The 20,390-nt window shown below is 43.2% G+C and overlaps 1 protein-coding gene across 2 annotated transcripts in view; it reads left to right on the top strand.

The window, feature by feature from the left end:
• adamts10 (ADAM metallopeptidase with thrombospondin type 1 motif, 10) overlaps nucleotides 1-20,390 on the top strand; it is a 61,982-nt gene that overhangs the window by 16,829 nt on the left and 24,763 nt on the right. For both annotated transcript variants that reach the window (XM_074668210.1, XM_074668209.1), the window contains 9 exons: nucleotides 2,446-2,876; nucleotides 7,801-7,940; nucleotides 8,032-8,241; nucleotides 11,946-12,114; nucleotides 12,521-12,723; nucleotides 13,549-13,632; nucleotides 17,265-17,410; nucleotides 18,204-18,247; nucleotides 18,372-18,477. In XM_074668210.1, coding sequence (XP_074524311.1) covers nucleotides 2,774-2,876; nucleotides 7,801-7,940; nucleotides 8,032-8,241; nucleotides 11,946-12,114; nucleotides 12,521-12,723; nucleotides 13,549-13,632; nucleotides 17,265-17,410; nucleotides 18,204-18,247; nucleotides 18,372-18,477 — 1,205 coding nt within the window. In that variant the 5' untranslated portion in view covers nucleotides 2,446-2,773. The remainder of the gene's footprint in view (nucleotides 1-2,445; nucleotides 2,877-7,800; nucleotides 7,941-8,031; nucleotides 8,242-11,945; nucleotides 12,115-12,520; nucleotides 12,724-13,548; nucleotides 13,633-17,264; nucleotides 17,411-18,203; nucleotides 18,248-18,371; nucleotides 18,478-20,390) is intronic.

Raw genomic sequence — 20,390 nt, 5'->3', positions numbered from 1 at the left:
TTTTTAGCTGACGCTGCAATTCCGGGCTAGGAAACTCAAGTCAAAGAGAAGGGCACGGATGAAAATTTGATCTGGCCTTTTTTGTAATGGGCACTCTGGGTCTGAGGAAGTTTACACTTTTTGTAACACAAAATTACTTCATGTTGATGTATGAATGAAAATAAGATATTTAAGGGCATAGTGCACAAATAAAGGAGAAATAAAGGAGACCTGGGTTTCCAGTTTTGCAAAAGGCGGCCAAATCAGCAGTGTAGAAAATGACCGTGTGGCCCAGAGCGCTGTTAATTTCCACTCATCATCCAGTTAAGAAGCTTTTTTTCTATTTTAAGAGTAAAAAAAAGTGCAACAAGATGCTTTAGATGTTGTCCCAGGCTGGTACCAGAAAACATGAGGCAAAATCAGCTGAAAGAGAAAAGCGTTGAACTCCCCTGGTATGGTGAAGCGATATGCAGATGACACACCACTGTATGTGTATGCATAGATAAGGCCAGGTCCCATCAGTGTCCTGCATTTTGTTTTGTTTCCTCGATGATGACAACTGGATTTCTCTGACGCAGTCTGTTTGCCTGATCCAACAAGAGTTTGTCTGTTATTTTTTAGGGCTTTTTATGCTTTCATCGAGGGACAAGATAACAAATTGCATGGCAGGCAAAGGCCTGCAAGTTGGAAGTGAACCTAGACTGTCTACTCTGCAGCTCTTGGCATACATTTTCTCTTCAAACTTTCTTAAATGAATCAAGCGAAATAAAAAGTAAAGATCACTTCTTTCCTGCATCGTAGTTTGCATGAGGTGGTTCTTGATAGCAGTTTATAGAGACTAAGAAGTCCAGAAAACCTTGAGACAACCTTATTAAAGTGATACTCCGGGATGGAACAAGTTGGGTCCTATCACAAGGTTTAGGGCAGAAATTACCCCTACAGCAGTGTTTTTGTGCAGCAGAAGCCCAGGGCGCACGCAGCAAAGACCCCCTCCCTGCTCGTCTGCCGGTTTCCTCTGCACTCAGGCGGGACCAATTTTTACTTGACCAAAAACACAAATAAACGGACTCCCACTGAAAAAGTCTATCGGTCTGCATTCACGCTTTATTTAGAGAATTTTCAGCGCGTTACTTTCACACAAAAACACCACTAAATAAGGCTCTAGTTCTCATCTTGTCGTAAAACGGCGCTACCTCTGCTGCAGAGCCACAGCTTGCTACGAGGCGCTTGCCACTTGGCGTATCAGTCCGCGCGCGCGGAGTGCCAGATATAAACAAACGCAGGTAGTCTGCCAGGACGAAGAGACACGATGAGAACTAGGGCCTTATTTAGCGGTGTTTTTGTGTGAAAGTAATGCGCTGAAAATTCTCTAAAAATAGTGTGAATGCAGACCGATGTCAGATTTTTTCGGTGGGAGTCCGTTTATTTGTGTTTTTGGTCAAGTAAAATATGGCCCCATCTGAATGCATAGGAAACCGGTAGACGAGCAGGGAGAGGGTCTTTGGTGCGAGCGCCCTGGGCTTCTGCTGCACAAAAACACTGCTGTCGGGTGATTTCTGCCCTGAACCTTGTGATAGGACCCAACTTGTTCCATCCCGGAGTATCACTTTAAGACATTTGTAAAGTCATCAAGCCTCAAAGGGTTTGAGAATATCTCAGAGTTTAAGTTGTTTTCCCCCCACAAATTTAAGTTCTCTTACTGTCACACTTGGATATAGGACGTGGTCATTTTTAGCCTTTAGGATCTAAAGGCTTCATACTTCAGTTTCCATTAAGTTATGATAATAACAGCACTCTACCCTCAGGCTCAGATGTAAACAAGCTTCATATAGGCATTCATACCGCCCGTCTGCAAGCCGGGACGACAGCCAATTAGTAAGCTGTACAGTCAGGCAGCCTGCCAGCAAATCACTCAGCCATACAACCAGCCACCTCAGTCAGCCAGCGTAGCAGTGATGGCATCCTGCTGCTCCTCTCAAATTGGCTCATTTTACCCCCAGAGCCTCTGACATAATACCCACTTCAAGCCCTGTTTGGGCATTAAGTGAAGCTTTTTACAACATCAATGGCTTCCTTTGTGTTTGAACTCTTTCCGGTGGGCAGGCAGCTTGAAGCCCAGGGGCCTCAGGGGCCCTGGGCTGGGACCTGCTGTTGTCTTTGGTCATCAGAGGGAAAGACAGGGTGTTTGCCCTTCCCCAAAGCCAGGATTGATTAGCTAAAGGAACAAAGCAGGCCTGGGCAGACCTTCACTGGATGCTGAAAGTGGACTTGGTAAATTTTTCTTGTTAGACTGGGGACTGCATGGGTCAGTGGGATCCCAAGCTCCCTCTCCTCTCTCCTCTCTCTGTCTCTCTCTGAGACTGTTTTACTTGTCCCCTCCTTCTTGAGCCTAAATCTGTCCCTACCCTCCCTTTCACTCCCTTCCCTGGCCTTCCTCTTACTCACTGAATTATTTATCTTTTACAGGGCCAAAGAGAGTGGAGTCTCAGCCCGCTACTGCTGCTTCTACTCCCGCTGCTGCTGCTGCTGCTGAGCCCCTTGGGAGATCTCTCCAGGCCTTTTTGGACTTCTGTGTGGACTGTTCAGGACTTATTCCCACTTGCTGATCCATGCACAGCTGAGGTTGCTATGTCTCTGTGAAGTCACATATCTTCCTGCAGCCATGGCCCAACAAAGCACTGAGCTGTCCCACTGCTAGGCACCGGGGCATCCGAGAGGACAGAAGACATGTTGGGACAGACGCCTGGGAACCATTGCACTGAGTTCTGTTACTATAGCAAATACTGTAGTAACCATGGAAATGCTATGGAGGACTGGTCTGGTCTGCAGTGTCGTCATCGTCATGGTTGCTACAGGGGTCGCAGGAGGTCATAGAGATGAGTTTGCTGAGTCACAAGGTGAGAGCAGAACCTACGATCCTCCATAAACCTAACATGGTGCATTAAAGTTCCTGGAAAAACTTCAAGCTCCTGTGAGCAGCAGCATGTGGAGAGGAGTTACACTGACATCTATTAAACGTACGCTCATAAGCCTTGACTACATTGGTACTCATTAGTGCTCAAAACTCCTGAAAAACTCACTCAAACCTTGCCCAGAATTTTTCTTGGGCATGGTGAAAAATTAATATAAATAAAAAATTGTATTATTTGTAGAATTTGAAGTACACCTAGGCCAATTTAGAGGGAGTATCATTTAGTTGGACCATAAGAGTTGGGGACGGGTGCTGAATCAGGTACTTTTATAGGTACTAACTGAATTCTGTCTCTAGTACCATGTCAGGGAGTGGAAGAGTAGGCTATTTTCTATGCTGTACATGAACACAGCTTTACAAGTTTATTGAGAGTTTAAATATTGTGAAACAAATATGTTAAATTAAAAAACTGAGATTTTATTAGTACACAAATTAAAGGGGCTTGAGGAAGAGTAAGGAGTTTGAAAGTGGTCTTGAAAAAGTCTCCCTTCTAGCTATTTGCCCGATCATGATCCACACTTTAAAGTTACGTTATCAGCACCAATATAGGTTGTGTCAAAATGCTACTCTTTGGCTTTTTCTTAGCTTCCTGATTGGGTCGAGCAATACTCGATTGATTTACTGCACTTCTATGTCTATGACAACGCCAACCCGGCTGATGAAGTTTAAAAGAGAGAGGAGAGTTCTGTGTTTTTCTCTGCAGAAAACGGTTTCTGTGATTAATTTTGTAGTGATGGTGGACACTGGAGTCTAACTGTCAGACAGAAAAAGGACAAAAGAGCCGCAGAGTGATACAGCCAGTGCTAACGGCTAAAAGGGCTAAGCTGTTATTGCTCATGTTCATTCCAACTCACATGCAGCAGTTATTCTGCAGTGGTCCATTCAAACTTGAGAGTCTATCAATAAAATAAAGAGCCAGGTTTCGTTAGCTGTGCTTGGAAGATGACTGGCAGGACATAACCAGGATTCACTAAGATTACACATTACCAACATGTCTCACAGCACCGGGCTGTCAGTAGCGCTACATGTGATCGGCTGCTAAACTACTGCACAAACTCACATTTGCTTGTCATCATGTTTCAAACAACAATGCTATGTCACTGTGCTAATCAATACTTTACCTTGTTGCATTGTATCTGGTAAAAAGTTGTCTTGAACAAAAGAAAACTAGTTCCAAAACAAACACATGCCTGGTTATAACTCACATTTTTACGACACTGTGTGCGAGACTCTGGGCCAGAAGGTGGCGAGGCAGTCCATCTAAGACGGATCCTCCTCATAGCATCTTTAATATTTATCAATACATGAACACACACAAAAGTACTGAGAATTGGTACAGTTGAGCACCAATACCAGTTGCCAGGTACTGGGCATTAGTGCCAGTAACAAGCATATCTAAAAACGTTAGGTGCTAGAGCTCCCCAGATATTTCTAGAAACTTTCACACGTGCATATGTGAAAGAAGCTTGTGTTTTGCTTGTGTTAGATATGCAACCTATATTTCAATCAACTTTCTGGGCTGTGTTGCAACAGAATGCTGGTAACTTTCTTGGCATTTCAGACAGCGCTCTGATGTTTGATCGTATTTTGAATTACAGCTGTGTAAAAACATCTTGTTTGTTGTTCATATAGAATGAAGCCCAGAGGATTTAAATGTTGTGTTACGATTCAAAGTTACATCATACACACAAATACTGTGTATTACTAACATCTGTGTGATACTCTATAAAGTTCGTAGTTTAAGTGATATTATATTTTTTATTACCAACAGAGGACAGTCTGCTTGTAGGTCTCAATAAATAGTGGGAAAACATTATTGTTTATTGCCTGTGATCCCAGCTTTATAAAGTGGATTGCTCTAATGACTTTCAGTCTTTGAGAACAACAGGACTTTAATGTATTTTACAATCCAGGCCCCCAGAGTGAAATCTGTTTTTCATTTTACTGAAGAGAAACAACCACGTCAGGGCTACACATGTTTGGAAATCCTCATAATGACACTTCTTTGTCCGCATTTGATCCCTGTCTGAGTCAAACGAGTGATCGGAGTTTGATTAGCTTTACATGTTTTATCATAACTGTACTCTTGTTTGGATAGTGATATTCCTGTGTTCAGAAAAAAAAATGTGAAAGAAGACACAACTCAGAGCTACAGAAGTACAGGTCTGGGCGGCTGAAGTTGAACTTCATAAATTCATGTTTCTGTGCCTCCGCCAAGTGCCCATTCATTTCACCTGTGTGTGTGTGTGAGGCAAAGACGTACAACTTGAGGATGTCTGTGTGTCATCACCCAAAACCAGGCTAAGATTATCTATTTCCTAGACTTAACCTTTGACCCCTCACAGCTGTTTGTCTTCAATAACCTGCCACATTGCCACTTCAATAACCCTGAACACACAATTCCCTTTGAGATTTTCATTTTGCAAAGGTGCATGGTTTGGACTGCAATAGTTGGTATTTGGGGACTGATCAAAAAGGTAAGCAAAAAACATTGTCATCATCCAGCTCTGAAGTTTTCCTATGCCTGTCTCATCAGTCGTATTACCACCCACAGCAAACAGATGTTTTTCTGACTTCAAAGCTCTGCTAAACACTGCCTGCACAACGGCAAACAGCGGGTGGAAAAAGTCTTTGGGTAGCTGTTAAACAAAGTGGAGCATTAAGCTGCTGAGGAGGCAGATTGGCTGCAGATAGAGACAGACACACGGAGAGAAACTGAAAAAGTGTGGGTGAGGTTGTTTTGATAAAGATAGTCTCATTCGAGGCTGAAATAAACACAGACTTTCACCACTTACCTTTTGAAACTGTGAGGAACAATCACAGCTTCTTCCTGCCTTGCTGCGCTTTTCAGATCAACCCTTGACCCGAGGTACAATGAAGGTGTGTCGGTGATGGAGGGAGGGACGGTTTTCCATCCAGAGTACTTCCTTCCACTGTTTTTATTGGTGATAACAGAAACCAGGGTGATACCCCACATGTGGGTGGATGCTTGTAATAATCAGAACAGAAGTTTGTGTTTGAAACTCTTTTAACCAAGTAGGGTCTGCTGATAAAATTAGCAGGTTTCTTTCCACCGTCGGCACCCCTCAGGGCCCATTACAGATACATTATCAAGAGTTCAGATGATTCTCTGGAAATGTGAAAACTTGTTCTCATCTTTGTTATTCCCAGAGACTACAGGAAAGTAAAAGAGCTATGACTGCAGCAGCTATTGTGAACAAACTCAACTATAATTTAACTATTGTCTTCTCGTGAATTGCATTGTTTTTCACGCTCAAAGACTTGAGTTCACTTTCTGCTGTGTGAAAAACAACACTTTTGTTCTCACATCTGGTGTCTATTATTTTACAAAACATCAGGAACGATCACACAATAACAATTTTACTGTTGCGTTTTAGCCCTATATATCAGATAAAAGACATAGTAGACGAGATTTGTGCATTATTTAAACTTATATTGTACAAGACACTTGTGATTTGTGAATTCCTAATGGCATCAGCACAGCCTCTGTTTTGACACCCCCTGAGACTAAGGGTTTGGGGTCAAATGTAAGATTTGACTCTTAAAAAAAAAACTGCATGTTTCAAGTACCTCATACAACCCTACTTCCAAAAACAGAAAGAAAAGAAAAAAAGACATGTGGAACTGTCTTTATGCTTTTTTTTATCGTAAGATTTTCTGCAGCAGTAGTTGGACAACCCCTGCAGAGGTAGCTTCAGATGGCTTTGAAAAAAAAACTTCCTTTTAAGTCCTTGGTTCAAACTACATTCCTATTTGCTTTTATGGTTTTCATTAGTGCATGGTTTATTCTGTGTGGGGTCTCATTTAACTCTTCCTTGGAGGCGAGTTACGTTGGGTTTTCTATCACCCTCCTTTCTGTATCTCTCCAGGAGCTTTTCCTGTGTTTCGAAGGTAATTTTGACACCACCTACCTGATCACTCACTGCGGTTTGTTTAGGATGGATTCACTGCTGGGAACAACATGGAGCCCTCAGGGGGATTAGCCCTACTTCTGAGAAATAAAATGAGATTCACATGAATTTGATGCTGTTTAAGAACATGAACCATGGGTAGTGTGTTTTGCTCCAAAGTGACAGAAGATTATTGAACGCGAAATTATAATCCCAAAATGCTGAGTCACCCATCATCATGAGAAGAAGACCAGACGCTGTCACTTTTCGTTCTCATGACTGAAACCACTTGAATGGCGGGCATATTTTGCTCTTAACTTCCCATGTCAAAAATACAACCTCATGAGTTCCATGTGAAAGCTGCATTTATAATTGTGCCCGCTGTTTATTCAAGCCAGACCTATCTGCGTCTTACATAGTGTGTTTTTCCCCCGGTACAGAGCGCTCCAAGTCTGTACCAGGGACCTCTGATCTCTGGGTATTTACTCTGTGTGGGAAGGGGGCTGCTTCTCCACCAGCTGGGGCCAAAGGTTTGATGAAAACTTGGATCATTTGCTGGTGACCTTTCCCCGTTAGTTAGCTGACGTTAGCTGTTTGGAGCAGTGTGTGTTTGGACAATAAATCTCCACCAGTCCCCAGCACAGACTGGGACAGACAGGAAGTATACAGTTTCAGAGTAACCATGGCGATATCCCTTTAGCCACATGTGGAAAGGGGGGTTCATGGAGTGGAGGGATCTTGTCAGGCCAAAGAAGCCTTTCAGAGTTTTTCATTGCCAGCTGGGTTACTCTCTCAATGAACAGGCCAGAAGCTTTTTTCAGAGCAGGCATCATCCAGAACCAAGTGTGTTTTTAATTTTAGTGAATTAGATTTGGCTGAATTTTGGCTTAAATAAGTTCAACTCTGATCTTGGGTTATGTCTTCTTTAATTCTCTCTAGCTGCCTTTCTGACCAGCCTTGGCCAGTATGAGATCGCCATCCCAGTACGTGTTGGACCAAATGGCGAAACGCTGGACTCAGAAGCGTCCCAGCAGCATAGAAGAGGGCGACGCAGCACCGATGACAGGCTGCCTGACTCTGTACAGTTTTGGATTTCCTTTTTTATTTTTCTGGCTGATGTTTCAAAGCGCCCGAACCTCTAACACTGAACTTTCTTTCTCCATCTCTCAGCTCTTCTACCAGCTGTCCACATCACGAAACGACTTCCTGCTGAACCTGACGCTGCAGGGAGGCCTCCTGTCTCGGCAGTTCAGGGTGGAGTACTGGAAGAGAGGAAGATTAGCCTGGAGTCATCCCTACTCTCCCCACTGCCATTACGTGGGACACCTCCAAGACCAGCCTACCTCCAGCAAAGTGGCCTTGAGCAACTGTAATGGCCTGGTAAGACTAAAACCTGCACACCTAATCCACATCTAATTTCCTGAGTGAGGTCAGCAGAAGCAGCGCTGGCTCAGCAAATAAGGGATCAGTAATGCTTGATTCAGACTTCAAAGCATGAAATTTTAACAAACCTTGAGCGCTGAAGCCAGCTTTAATCTTCGTCCAAACCTTCCAGTGTGGTCCTCAGAAACTGAAATGACCTGTAATAAACTCCAGCCTAGCCTGGCCGTCATTCTTACAAGGATTAACTTTACCTTATATTTACCCACACAGAACATGAACCAAAAACATGATGACAAAATTAAGTGCCAGAACTTTAGACTCACAAAGTTGCTCCAGCAAAAAACAAAAGCCATTTACACACTGTAATTCAACAACAACACAAGAAAGAAGTTCTGCCATCACCACCCTTTTATACTTACACATGTCACTCTGAAATGACCTGGGCCCTGTTCTATGAAACAAGTTCAGCCTAGCGAGATAGCCTTGGAGCTACCTCGCTGGACTGAGCGCGGTAGCCGGCGGTCTCGCTACACGGTTTTACGACGCTGGTTATCAACCTCATTAGTGGAACCAGCTAGGCAATGAGCGCGTGCACGCATATAAGGCAGAGCCCGCTGCATCCGACCAATCGCGAACATGGACCAGTCTGGAGCATCAGAGCAGGCCGGAGAGAGAAGGACCGCATACTTCACACAGGAGGAGCAGGAGGTGATCATGAGGAAGTATGACGAGCTGAAACATGTAATTAACGATAAACGCAACACTGTCGCCGCTGCTAAAGCACCGAAGGAGTGCTGGCAGAAAATTGCTGACAGTCTAAATGCGTAAGTGTAGGGCAAAAAAGATATTTTGTGCCGTTATCATCCTGAAATAGCACTGTTCACCATGCACTTTTACTGTAACATGCACCATTCTTAGATGAATTTATTCATTTGTTCATTCCTATCGTGTTTACATTTTTTGTGTGATATGTAGCCCACATGAGCCCTTCATGAATTCCTGTCACAATTTTAATAAGGGCAACAAAATATTGTCATGGAACAGAAGTGTTGGCATTGAAGATCTTATTATGGCAATGAGAGTTCTTCATTTCCTTTAACTACCTGTAGAAAGTGTCATGTACTACCAACCCCTCCCTGGAAAACCAGTAACTTTCATAAAGGTGGTCATCTGAAAAAGAGAGTGGGTCAGGCTCCGATGTCCACGGGATCCTCTAAGAACGGACAAGCCATTTTTTCGTGAGGGTTCATTGGTCAGTGGGTGGGGTTTTTATAGTTCGTGAGTTCAATCTGGAACCTAACCTGCCCCGGAGCAGGTTAGTGTATGTTCACCGTATGTTGCCATGGAGACTCGCCTCGTGAGGAGTGATCCCGTGTCGTAGAACAGGGAATCCGGAACCTATCCTCAAAGCTACCTCGCTAGGCAGTAATCCTGCTTCGTAGAACAGGGCCCTGATGTTGGTCTCCTAATGTGTGAATACACATTACATTATGGTGTTATACGAAAGGTATGTCACAAGACATGACAGCACAAGACATGACAGCACAAGACATGACGGCACAAGACATGACGACACAAGATGACTTTGCCTCTTCATTTAACCACTGGTGGACTGGTGGACATAAATGGACGTTGTCTCTGTGACATCACCCGTCAGTTTCGGAAACAGTTTTGAAGCAAATCTTTGGCGGAAGCCATATTGGAAATGGGGCAGGCTTTAAGCCTCCACCCTAACAGCTATTAGATGCCCACCTGTCAATCAGCCAAATTATGTCTTTTATCAGGCGAATTCTTATCTTAATATCTTCTAAACAATTGAGTTAGGAAATATTTACCCTCAAGCGTGTGCCGTCAGAGAACTCAGCTTCTCAGACTGAAGACATTTTTTGTACCAAGTTGGAAACATGTTTATTTCTGTAGTGTGAATAGCTTTTTGGCTGGGTGTGTACATGGTTTCTGATACTCCTGGAGTCAGCCTCAAGTGGGTACTCTACAAACTGCAGATTTGAGCTCTTCTGCATTGCCTCATATAGTTCGACTGGAAGTTGTTGCCTGCCTCGTAAAGGATGCATCTATTGCAGAAGCATCAGGAGTGCAAATTTTCTTCATGCACATTAGCCTCAACTGGAATACACTGCAGCTAAAACAGGACCACCCGCTTGGTCCCCCACTTTCTTTTCTTGAAGAGTTTAAGAGTCTTTAAGGGTCATAGACTTTTGGAAATGTTTATGGCCAGTTGAAAATTGATTAAAAAATCACTCCCATTGACATGAGGAAAGATAAATAAGGATATTTAGCACACTTGAACCATGTTTCTCATCTTTTTCATGATGTTGCAACTAATCATGTTCAGTTGCACAACAGATACGTGTAGGAAGAGTAAGACTTCTCTGGAGGGAATTGCAGACTCTGTTTACACTCTCAGATCTGCAAACCTGACTTGAAGTGGGCCTGAAGTTCAGTTTCTGAGAGGCAACAAACTTTTCCAAAGCTTTCTCTTATTTCAATGAGGGATGAATGCTGGGGTTGGGGGTCTACAAATCAAGAATTATTTTGTTTGAAGTTTGAGACCCTGTACTTCAGCCTTTAAATCTAGATATAAAAAGTATTTTTTGGTTGGCTCTCTTGGGGCTGATTAACAGACTCTGAAAGGTAGAGGACTGGCAGCTGATGCTTGTTCACTTTTTAAAAAAAGTAAAGTTCTCTTTCATCTATCCCCCATTCTCGTAAAGTCGTCCATTCATCAATGCTCCATCCTAAGAGATCAAAGTTCACCCCTCTTCCTGAGCCACCTGACTGAGTCACTAAATCATGGCGCAGCATTTCTTTGGCTGAAATAATTCATCTGCGTTGTGTCTCCGTGTATCCTCTTACCACAAACAGCAGGCTCCACAGTAACAGTTGTATACACAGCTGAGGATTAGATGTGTTCACAAAGCGTTAATAAAGCGCACACGTAATTACTGTTGGTCAGACCCGCGTGAGCGCATTCACCAGTGAGCGGGCTGTGTGTCCAGAGGAGCATCACTAACTTTATTATGGGATTAAAGGCACTTTGAAAGCCGCCGCGGTGAGTCGAGGGGAGACACTCCCTCCGACCGACACATCTGAGCAGAATCAAAGGAAGTGTTAGTGTATCGCTCTCTGTCTCACTCACTCATTTTTCTCGCTCTCATTCACCCTTTCATGCTCTCACGTGTGTTTGTCTGTGTGAGTGTGTGTTTGGTGTGTGTGGTCCTGATCCTCAGTCCACCAACAGAGGACCCTGTGAGAGGGGACAGTGTGTGCAATGGGACAGTCCACACACACAGACTGAGTTTCCTTTGGGTTTAAGATTGTTGTTACTCTAATAACCTTGATCCAAAGGAATATTTTCTTTTCATTTTCATGTGTCTTTACTTCCTCTCTTTCTTCAGCAGGTAGATTTTATTTTTGACAGCAGCCTTTTCCATTTCAGCCTTTGTAATTGTACCATTTTGTCAAACTTTCCCTGATATTCATGTTTTATTTAGTTTATCTGTTTGTTCATTTTCAATGACACATATTGAAATGATCTGTTTTATTGACTGTATCCTTCTCGTGGTTTAGTAGAGATTCAGAGCACCTGTGTGATGTGTAAAATGTATTTTTTTTGTATCAAGAAAACAACAAAACCTGTGATTTTACTCTATCTTGTCTGTTCTATGTATGTGTCTTTGCAGCAGGGGGTGATAGTTACAGGGGGAGAGGAGTACCTGATTGAACCCCTTGTCTCACCAGATAATCAGACCAGAACGGAGAAGGGGGAGAGAGCAGAGGGGCGCCCCCATGTGGTTTACAAGCGGTCATCGCTCCGCCATCAGTACAAAGGCCAATCCTGTGGAGTCATCGGTGAGAGGAGACGTGTTGTTGTGTTTTTGAGGAGCAGCTGGTCAGTCTAGACTGGAGGAGTGGAGTGTCTCAGGCTGATTTGCATAGCAGCCAGTGGCAGAATTTGTGGTTGCGTGTGTGTCCCAGAAGTGATGGGTGTGACTGAGTGTGTTGCTCAGGGTGTTGCTGAAAAAGCAAAAATATGCCTAGAAAAAAACAGTTTTTGGCAAAGTAAAGCTCATAAAACTAATGTTTTGCTGCTCTAAATTCTCAGAAAGTGTGTCAGTGAATCATACTGTCTGGTAACCTCTTCAGATGGTCATTGATCTCTTTGCCGTTTGCTAATGTTAAAATGGCAGGACAGCTGTTTTGCCCACGTGTTACTTTACTTCTTTCCATAAAACCTGAGTGTGTGATCTTTCTCTAGATGAGAAGCCGATGAAAACTGCATCATGGTGGCAGCGAACTCTAAAAACACCTCCTCACCACGTTGGCCGCGGCATGCTGCCTCTGAAGCGCTCAGTTAGCCGGGAGCGCTATGTGGAGACACTGGTAGTAGCTGACAAGATGATGGTGGGTTACCATGGTCGCAGAGACATCGAGCAGTACATCCTGGCTGTCATGAATATTGTAAGTTTCACAACAAAAAGATTGCAAAGTTCTTCTTTACAACAATATTTAAAAGTTCCTCCACTTGCTTGGTCAAAATATGTCACATTCATGACATTTAAGGTTATGTTTGGTCACATGACTAACTGCCATGTGTCAGAAGAGCAAATGTGTTGACCTATTTTGATCTCTTGAGGAGGAGACTACATGTTAAAGTCACCTGGGCTTAAGTTGTTTGTCATCATCTGCTCTACCCCTGTCTCTGGGGATCTTCTCACACTGTTTTAATCACTCTAAAGCCATGCATACATGTGTCAGGAATGCATTTAATGACTGGTTGGTCAGGTGCCATTGTAACAAAACAGGTCGAATCTGCAGAAGAATAACAGAAACTAGCAGCATCTGTTGGTTGGTGTCGAGCAAGGCGGGCTGTAATTACAGCGGACAGCAGTAATGACACGTGTCTGAGTGCAGCTTGAGTCTGAGAAGTGGTTTCTAGTCATGTCTTTTTTACTACAGTTGGTGCTTTAACTCTTTAATAATGATTTCCACTCCCGGTGCAGTAACTTTAAGGCTCTTTAAAGGCTCTCAGAGCAGCCTGTCATATGTGAAGAGCTGCTTTCAAGCATGAAATTGATTGGTAGGAGCATGACATGAATGCTTGCTTTTCTATTTTCTCAATGAGTTTTTTAAAGAAGAGTTTTCAAAAGAAACTCAAGGTCAAATGAGGGATGAATTAATCTTTTGTCTATTTGTGGTGCTGTCTGAGTTCCAGTATTTATGTGCTTCTTTGGTGCCTCTGCTGTTTTTTTAAGACTGGTCTTTTCTTGTTTCCCTGGAGGTCAGGTTGCCAAACTGTTCCAGGATTCTAGCCTGGGGAACGCTGTCAACATCGTGGTGACACGGCTCATCCTGCTCATGGAGGACCAGGTAAATCCACTCAGTTGAGTCCTGATGTAAGTTTTCCAACCATCTCCTCTGTGCTTGTTCTCATTACCTGCACAAAACTCTTCTCTGGGCAGCATCTATGAGCTCCTTGTATGTGTTAAATTATTGGCTTTTGGGTCTTTTCCTCTGACGCTCCCGGTAGAGTCTGGGTGTTTAAGTGGGTCTTGGCTGTAATGAAAGGGATATGAACGATGTAAGGCGGAGAGGAAGAGAGAGATTGGTGAGGAAAGATGGAAAAATCAGGAAATGGGGGTGGGGGGGTGAACCTGTCAAACAGAGCTGCTTTGTTGCTGTCCTGCTCATGAACAGGGACTTCTCTGACTGTCGCTGTGACGCACGTCCAGGGTGGAGAAAGGTACACAGTTAAGATTTAGATGCTGTTGTTAGAAACATCAGGATGTTCATGTGTTTCATGTTTCACTGATCAGAACGTGTTGGGTTGCAGCCACAATCAAACACAGTCAAGGATAGGGTTGGGTACCTAACGAGGTACTTTTATAGGTACCGACAGAATTCTGTCAAAAAAACTGGGTACCCATCAGTGGCGATTGCTCTAAGACTGCAAGGGAAGCTCAGCTTCCCCTAAGATGTCCCCAAAACAGTGGTGATATGTACTGATGTTGTACATTTCATTGACAAAATATGAGCTAAAATTCCTTCATCTTTTGTTCAGAATCAGCTACCTATCACAGGTAACTGGCTCGACCTTCTTCTCATTCATCCCCGCAGCGTCTCAGCGATTTAATTCAGTCGGACGCTGAGCGTCTTCTGACTTCAGATCGGTCAGGTGTTTTTTTTTTAGGGATTTCACCGGTCATTGGATAAACGCTGGGCTTTGTCGCGCCCATCGGACGCTGAGCGTGTCTGGGGGTCTATGAAGCAGTGGGCTGGCCTGGCTCGGCTTCTGTATGATGATTGGATGATCTGTCTGAGGCCGAGTCCCTTTTTGATTGACAGTGAAATGCGCCAGTCAGCGATCTTGAAGTATGACCCTCCACCGGAGCATTTTCTCAGTTGTTCTGGACTGATCCAGAGACTTTATCGATCCCCAGCGAGTTTACCTTTCGACCAGCGTTGAGAGAATACTGGTAAAATCCCTGGAAAAAAACACCTGGTTGGTACAACAGGGTCACAGATCATTTTCTTGAAAGGAACAGAGGGTAGAATTTACGTTTAAATAAATAAACAAATTTATGATGTAGGTTGGGAAAAGATCAGCTTCCCCTCCTTGACTGACCAGCAGCCGCCACTGGTACCAATTCACAAAAAAATCAAAAGGTACCATGTTCAGGTACCTTATTGCTAAATGCACCAGGGAGTGGAAGAGTAGGTGATTTTCCATGCTGGACATTAACACAGCATTACAAGGTTATATATTGAAGAATATATATGTTAAATTTATTAAAAAATACCTTTTATTATTAAACAAACTGATATTTTTCCACACAAACAAACAAAAGTACCAAAAATTGGTACCATTGAGGACCGATACCGATTGCCAGGTACCGGGTATTGGTATTGGTATCATTTCAAAGGTGAAAGGTACCCATCTCTTATCAGAAACAGATACAACAGATCCAGAGAGGTCATCTTTTTGAATATTTTCGAAGTAGTTACCTTCTTTTCTTCACCATGCACTTTGAATTTTACACATATACAGAAAATAGACAGAAAATCTTTCAGGCTAACTCCAAGTATTTGAAAACTTTTAGATCATCAGGCCTCAATGTTGTAGTTGATTCACCATAGCTCAAGTCCAAGTCAAGTCTTGAGATCTCGGTGTTCAAGTCCGAGTCTCCAAAAAATCTGAGTCCCCCCCAAAAAAAATCTGAGTCAGTCATCAAAGAAAAACTCAGAGTAGAGTAGAGTCCCGAATTGAGTCAGTTCCGAGTCGAGTCAGAGTCACCTGGGTTCGATTCCAGGTCGGCCGGGTCCCCAGTACCTTAGCCCAAATCCTAGAAGAGGCCCCAGAGCAGGACACAGGAAACTCACCTAGTGGAGCTATCTGTTAGTCTATAAAATGATAAATGAAGCCAAGATAAAGTTCAGGATAAAGAATTCTGCTGTTTGACTCCAGATTCTTGGTGTGTAAACCTGAACTGACCATGATGGACAGTTGATGTGCAGAAAACACTTTCAATGAATTAGCATTAGTGTCTGTTGATCTAAATTTTACTGTGCAGAAGTTAAGAAAAGAGTCTTTATTAAACGTACGTGAATATTCTTTTTTTTGCAAAACGCACCTGCTGTTAGAGTTGATTCATGTAACACACACACACACACACACACACACACAAACGAGCACAATCCGTGTAGGAGACAGAGTCAGGAAAAATAATGTCACAACCACCACAAGAAATGCATGAGTAGTGAAGGGAATAAAGCAGTTGGGACATTTGTTAGGGCATTTTGCTTCAGAGCTTGTAGGAAGCTTCTCGAGTGCTGTGCATGTTTGTAAGGGGCGTGGGACCTAACATCAACATTCAAGCATCATCCCCATAAGAATGTTAGCAATCATCTCAAGCTTTGCTGCGTTCAGCCTCACAGAGCTGTTAGCTCAGCTGGGTAATTGAGCAGAGGGTAAAAGAGGTACAGATTTAGAATCCACAGCTGACCACAAAGCAGGCGTTCAGTTCAAAAAGGGTGCTTGACCTTGGTGTAGCACAGAAGATGACTGGGCCATCTGTAGCTGACCTTATTAGCAGCCTGTGGTGAGACGCTGTGGCCGACCTTGCTGTAATCTTGACCTTCTAACAGTCTGACGGGTGAATCATTCTGAATGACAGAGTGGCTTTGAGGTTTCCTCCATGGCTGTCTTATTAGGAAACATTTATGATTCATACTTTTATTACTGCACCAAAATAAGCTCCAAATTTACTGCTCGGATGTGTTCCTCATCTGAGGGAGCGGGGAGGTAAATGTTCGGATCATTAGTGGTGGGCAGCATTAATGTTGTTATTCTTTCTCCATGCTCTGTTGAGGCTGAGGTTGGGACAGGATTGAGAGTAGTCTTGGCGAGTGCTTCTGCTGCTGGTTTCCAGGTCTGAAAACAGCAAAACTGTCCCTGGAAAATAAAAAATAAAAAGCAGGCCAGCAGCGGACCCAGAATGAGGGACTGTGGGATGAGACAATTGCTAGTTATGTCACCACATGCATTCCAGGGTTACGAGGTCTCGCCAGCTGTGGCCAGCAGAGCACCACCTCCTCCCCGTCTCCTCTCTGCACTCTCATAATACTAGAAAGCACCTTCAGTCTGATCCCGCCGCAAACAACAGCTGGCCAGTGAGGCATGTGTCTCCAAATTTGCTGATGTTGAGTTTTTAGTTCCTGAAAACCTTAATGGATTTTCTGAAAAGTTCGGTCACAAAACTGACACACAAGGATGGAAAAACAGCCTCTAACACACAATACAGGAAGACTGGAACTAGGTTATCAAAGCATTGTTGAGCCTATCAGCTGATAGCTGAAATCTGAATGTGTTTACCCTGGAATAACCTCATAATGTAACTCAAAGTATCTTATACAAAGCTGTAGCTGCATGTAGTTTCAGCTTTATTTTCTTTCACTTTCCTTCACGATCTAACTCTGTGTTTCCTGTCTTGTTTGTCCCCCAGCCAACACTAGAAGTCAACCACCATGCAGGGAAGTCTTTAGACAGCTTCTGTAAGTGGCAGAAAACCATCCAGCACAGGAGCAGCTACGGCAACGCCATACCAGACAACGGGATTGCTCACCATGACACTGCTGTGCTTATCACCAGGTTAGAAAAGGGTTAAAACTGTGCTTCCTCAGTGCAGAATTCTCACATTCCCAGCCCCTGTCTTCATACATGTTAATCAAGCCAAGTCTGACAGAGTTGGACTGTATCTTGTCCTGTCTGGTGACGATAGCTGGGGCCGCTGTGCCCGGCTCAGCATCTGGAGAGAAATCGTAAAAAAAAAAAAAAGAGAGATAAGAGGAAGGAGTGGACAGACTTATTTGACTGAAGAAAGCAGCCCAGATATTCTGATTGTTCCCTCGGTTGCTGATACAGCTGGAAAAAAATGGAGGCAACAGTGGGAGATGCATGCTAAGCACTCAAAACACTGATGCTATTGACTGAGGAATGTGCGTCAGCAAACAACACAAGCATGGTTTGGTCAGAGTCGTCTGAATACCTTAAATACTTTCCCATTCTGACCCAGAGAATACGCTGCAAGCCTATGCAAGAGGAGGGTAAAGAAAATGTACAGATAGATAAATGTCTGTTCATTGAGACGTGCCTGTGGTTGAGAGAACATTTCGGTTTTATCAAGCAGAGGATGGAAACGGTCCAGACAGATGACACTAAAGTGGCCGTCCACGACTTCCTCCTATTGTTTAAATCTGTCTGCTATCACTGTGTGAGCCTGCCTGTCACCAGCATATCCATGTCAGGTGCATCTGTGTCTGTCTGTGTGCGTGTGTGAGTGATTACTCTTTGTAAGACTTATTGAAGATGTGCTTCTGCTTGTACAAATCTTTGGGTTAACGTTACTATCTGACTGGTGGATTCTCTTCCTTTGTATATCCAGGTACGACATCTGCATCCAAAAGAACAAACCCTGTGAAACATTAGGTAATGCACACAAAAAAACACACCACCATACCAATGACAAACATGAATTAATAACCTAATAAAAAACCCAAGCACTGAACAAACGTGATCCATGAAACAAACTCTTAACCCTCGTGTGGGACAGGTCTGGCTCCTGTTGGAGGGATGTGTGAGCCAGAGAGGAGTTGCAGCATCAATGAGGATATCGGACTTGGAACAGCCTTCACTATCGCCCATGAGATAGGCCACACGTGAGTGACACACACACACACACTTACACACACTCACACATGCTCAGGAGCATTGAACCTGCCAGTATTCTGAAAGGTTTTGGACTGGTTTGTCTGTTATTAAATCCATCACAGATCTTTTTTTAAATCTGGGGTAATGAGAGTCCAATCCACCAACTTCCCGGTTTTACTATTTTGAAAATAAATATGGACGTGACTTCTGATGGGTTAGCAGAAATTGAGGAGGTAGTCCCAGTGTTTTACTGTCGGTGGCTATTGTTCAAAAGAAATTCAGCTGCATATTAAACAACACTGCTTTGTTTTATAACCACCATGAAAGTGTGTTTTTTTTCAATAAGGTTCTGGTTTCTGTTTTGAGGATTGCAGCTGCACACTGGTGTCTCTGACTTTCCATGAGTGACTGCTTTTTTATCCTGCACAATAAAACTTTCCATTCCAAAATATACATCCGTAATGGTGTTTTCTACATTTTACATTTTTAATCCAGAGAAAGAAAATTTTGGTCCCATTCCCATGGAAATTGACAGCTTCATTTTTGTGACAGCAACACTGTTAATAGTTGTCAGAATCAGCAAACATCTCATTTGATCTGCACCGCATCTAAAAGTATGTTGGTACCCATTTGACTCTATTAATGGATATGAAACTGAGCATCTTTGCACCTTTATAGGTAGTTCTCACTCTTCCGTGTCCTTACACACATGTAGAGGAGCAACAGGGGTCATACATGTGAAGCTTTCACCCTGTCTAAGAGAATCTAATAACCCTGTGTCTGAATCCCAGATCCAGATCGATAATGTCTGATTTGCTCTTTAACTGAGGCTAAAACACAAAATGTCCCTGAAGGACTCCCTGAGGTGTCTCATATGTCTTTTCATGTGTTTTGTTTTGAGATGATCCCTCCCTCCTCAGGTTACATCTCCAGATCTCCGGAGAGATTTTATGTAATCTCTGTCTCCATGAGTCATTTCCATCTGCTGAGAATGTGTTAATGGTTGTATGTTTTCTTTCCGTCTCACTATTTATGTGTTGAATTAGTTTATAGTGGGCCTGGTGCAGCACCTGGTGACGCTCCTGCTTTTTATATCTGTCTTGACCTCCTGGACGGTTTAGAAACTGTGTTTTACTCACTTAGCAACAAGTAATTTGTCTTCCTGAAGGCTGTAGATCTGTCATGAATCCAGTAAATCAAGCAAGGTCACTGATTTTATCCCTGTAATGAGTACTTGGGGAGCATAGGACTTGCTCAAAGTAATTAAGTGTCCTGTTTCATTGTGTCCGACACAGACCTGAGACGTATTTATACAGATGGTTGATCCCTTAGTGTCCTGATGAGGAACACAGGAAGACTTTCAGCACTCGGACCTCAAGGTTTTTTCAGTTAACATGAGTGGACATGGTGCGCTGATCAGTGCTGTGTGTCTTCATATTTATAAATGTACTTTTCTTCCTTGGCCTCATCACAATCAACATTTGGTTTTAATGGACCTACGAAATGTTTTGACATCACAGTACAGATTAAAAACAGGCCTGTTTGTGGTGGGGGGGCGCCCACATGAAAGACAAGACAAGCCATGAGAGTGATGACTCAGCGGAGGGACGGAAAAGCTTTAGGAACATTTATATTTCAGACTCAAACAGCTACTGTGTGTCCTCTTTCTGTGCCTGATGGAAGAACACCAAATGGACCACTAAAACTGTGTAATATAATACAGACTTTAATAGTATATGGATGTCAGGTCATGATTCCTCGTTTTACCATGTGTTGTTGAAGAAGGACCAAGAAAAATAACTCACCTAGCTCTGCTAGAAAAATCAGTACTGTGTGTCCTTCATCATCCATCCTCATACTTTCTTTTTTTGGGTAGATTTATTCACCTGATGTCAGAAAGGAAAAAAAAGAACAGCAAATG

Source organism: Halichoeres trimaculatus, unplaced genomic scaffold, assembly GCF_033239565.1.
Source record: "Halichoeres trimaculatus isolate MK-OKI-2021-1 unplaced genomic scaffold, fHalTri1.1 fHalTri1_scaffold_4, whole genome shotgun sequence".
Lineage (NCBI taxonomy): Eukaryota > Metazoa > Chordata > Actinopteri > Labriformes > Labridae > Halichoeres > Halichoeres trimaculatus.
The sequence above is the reverse complement of the archived record's forward strand: the minus strand, read 5'-3'. Positions and strand labels throughout refer to the sequence as shown.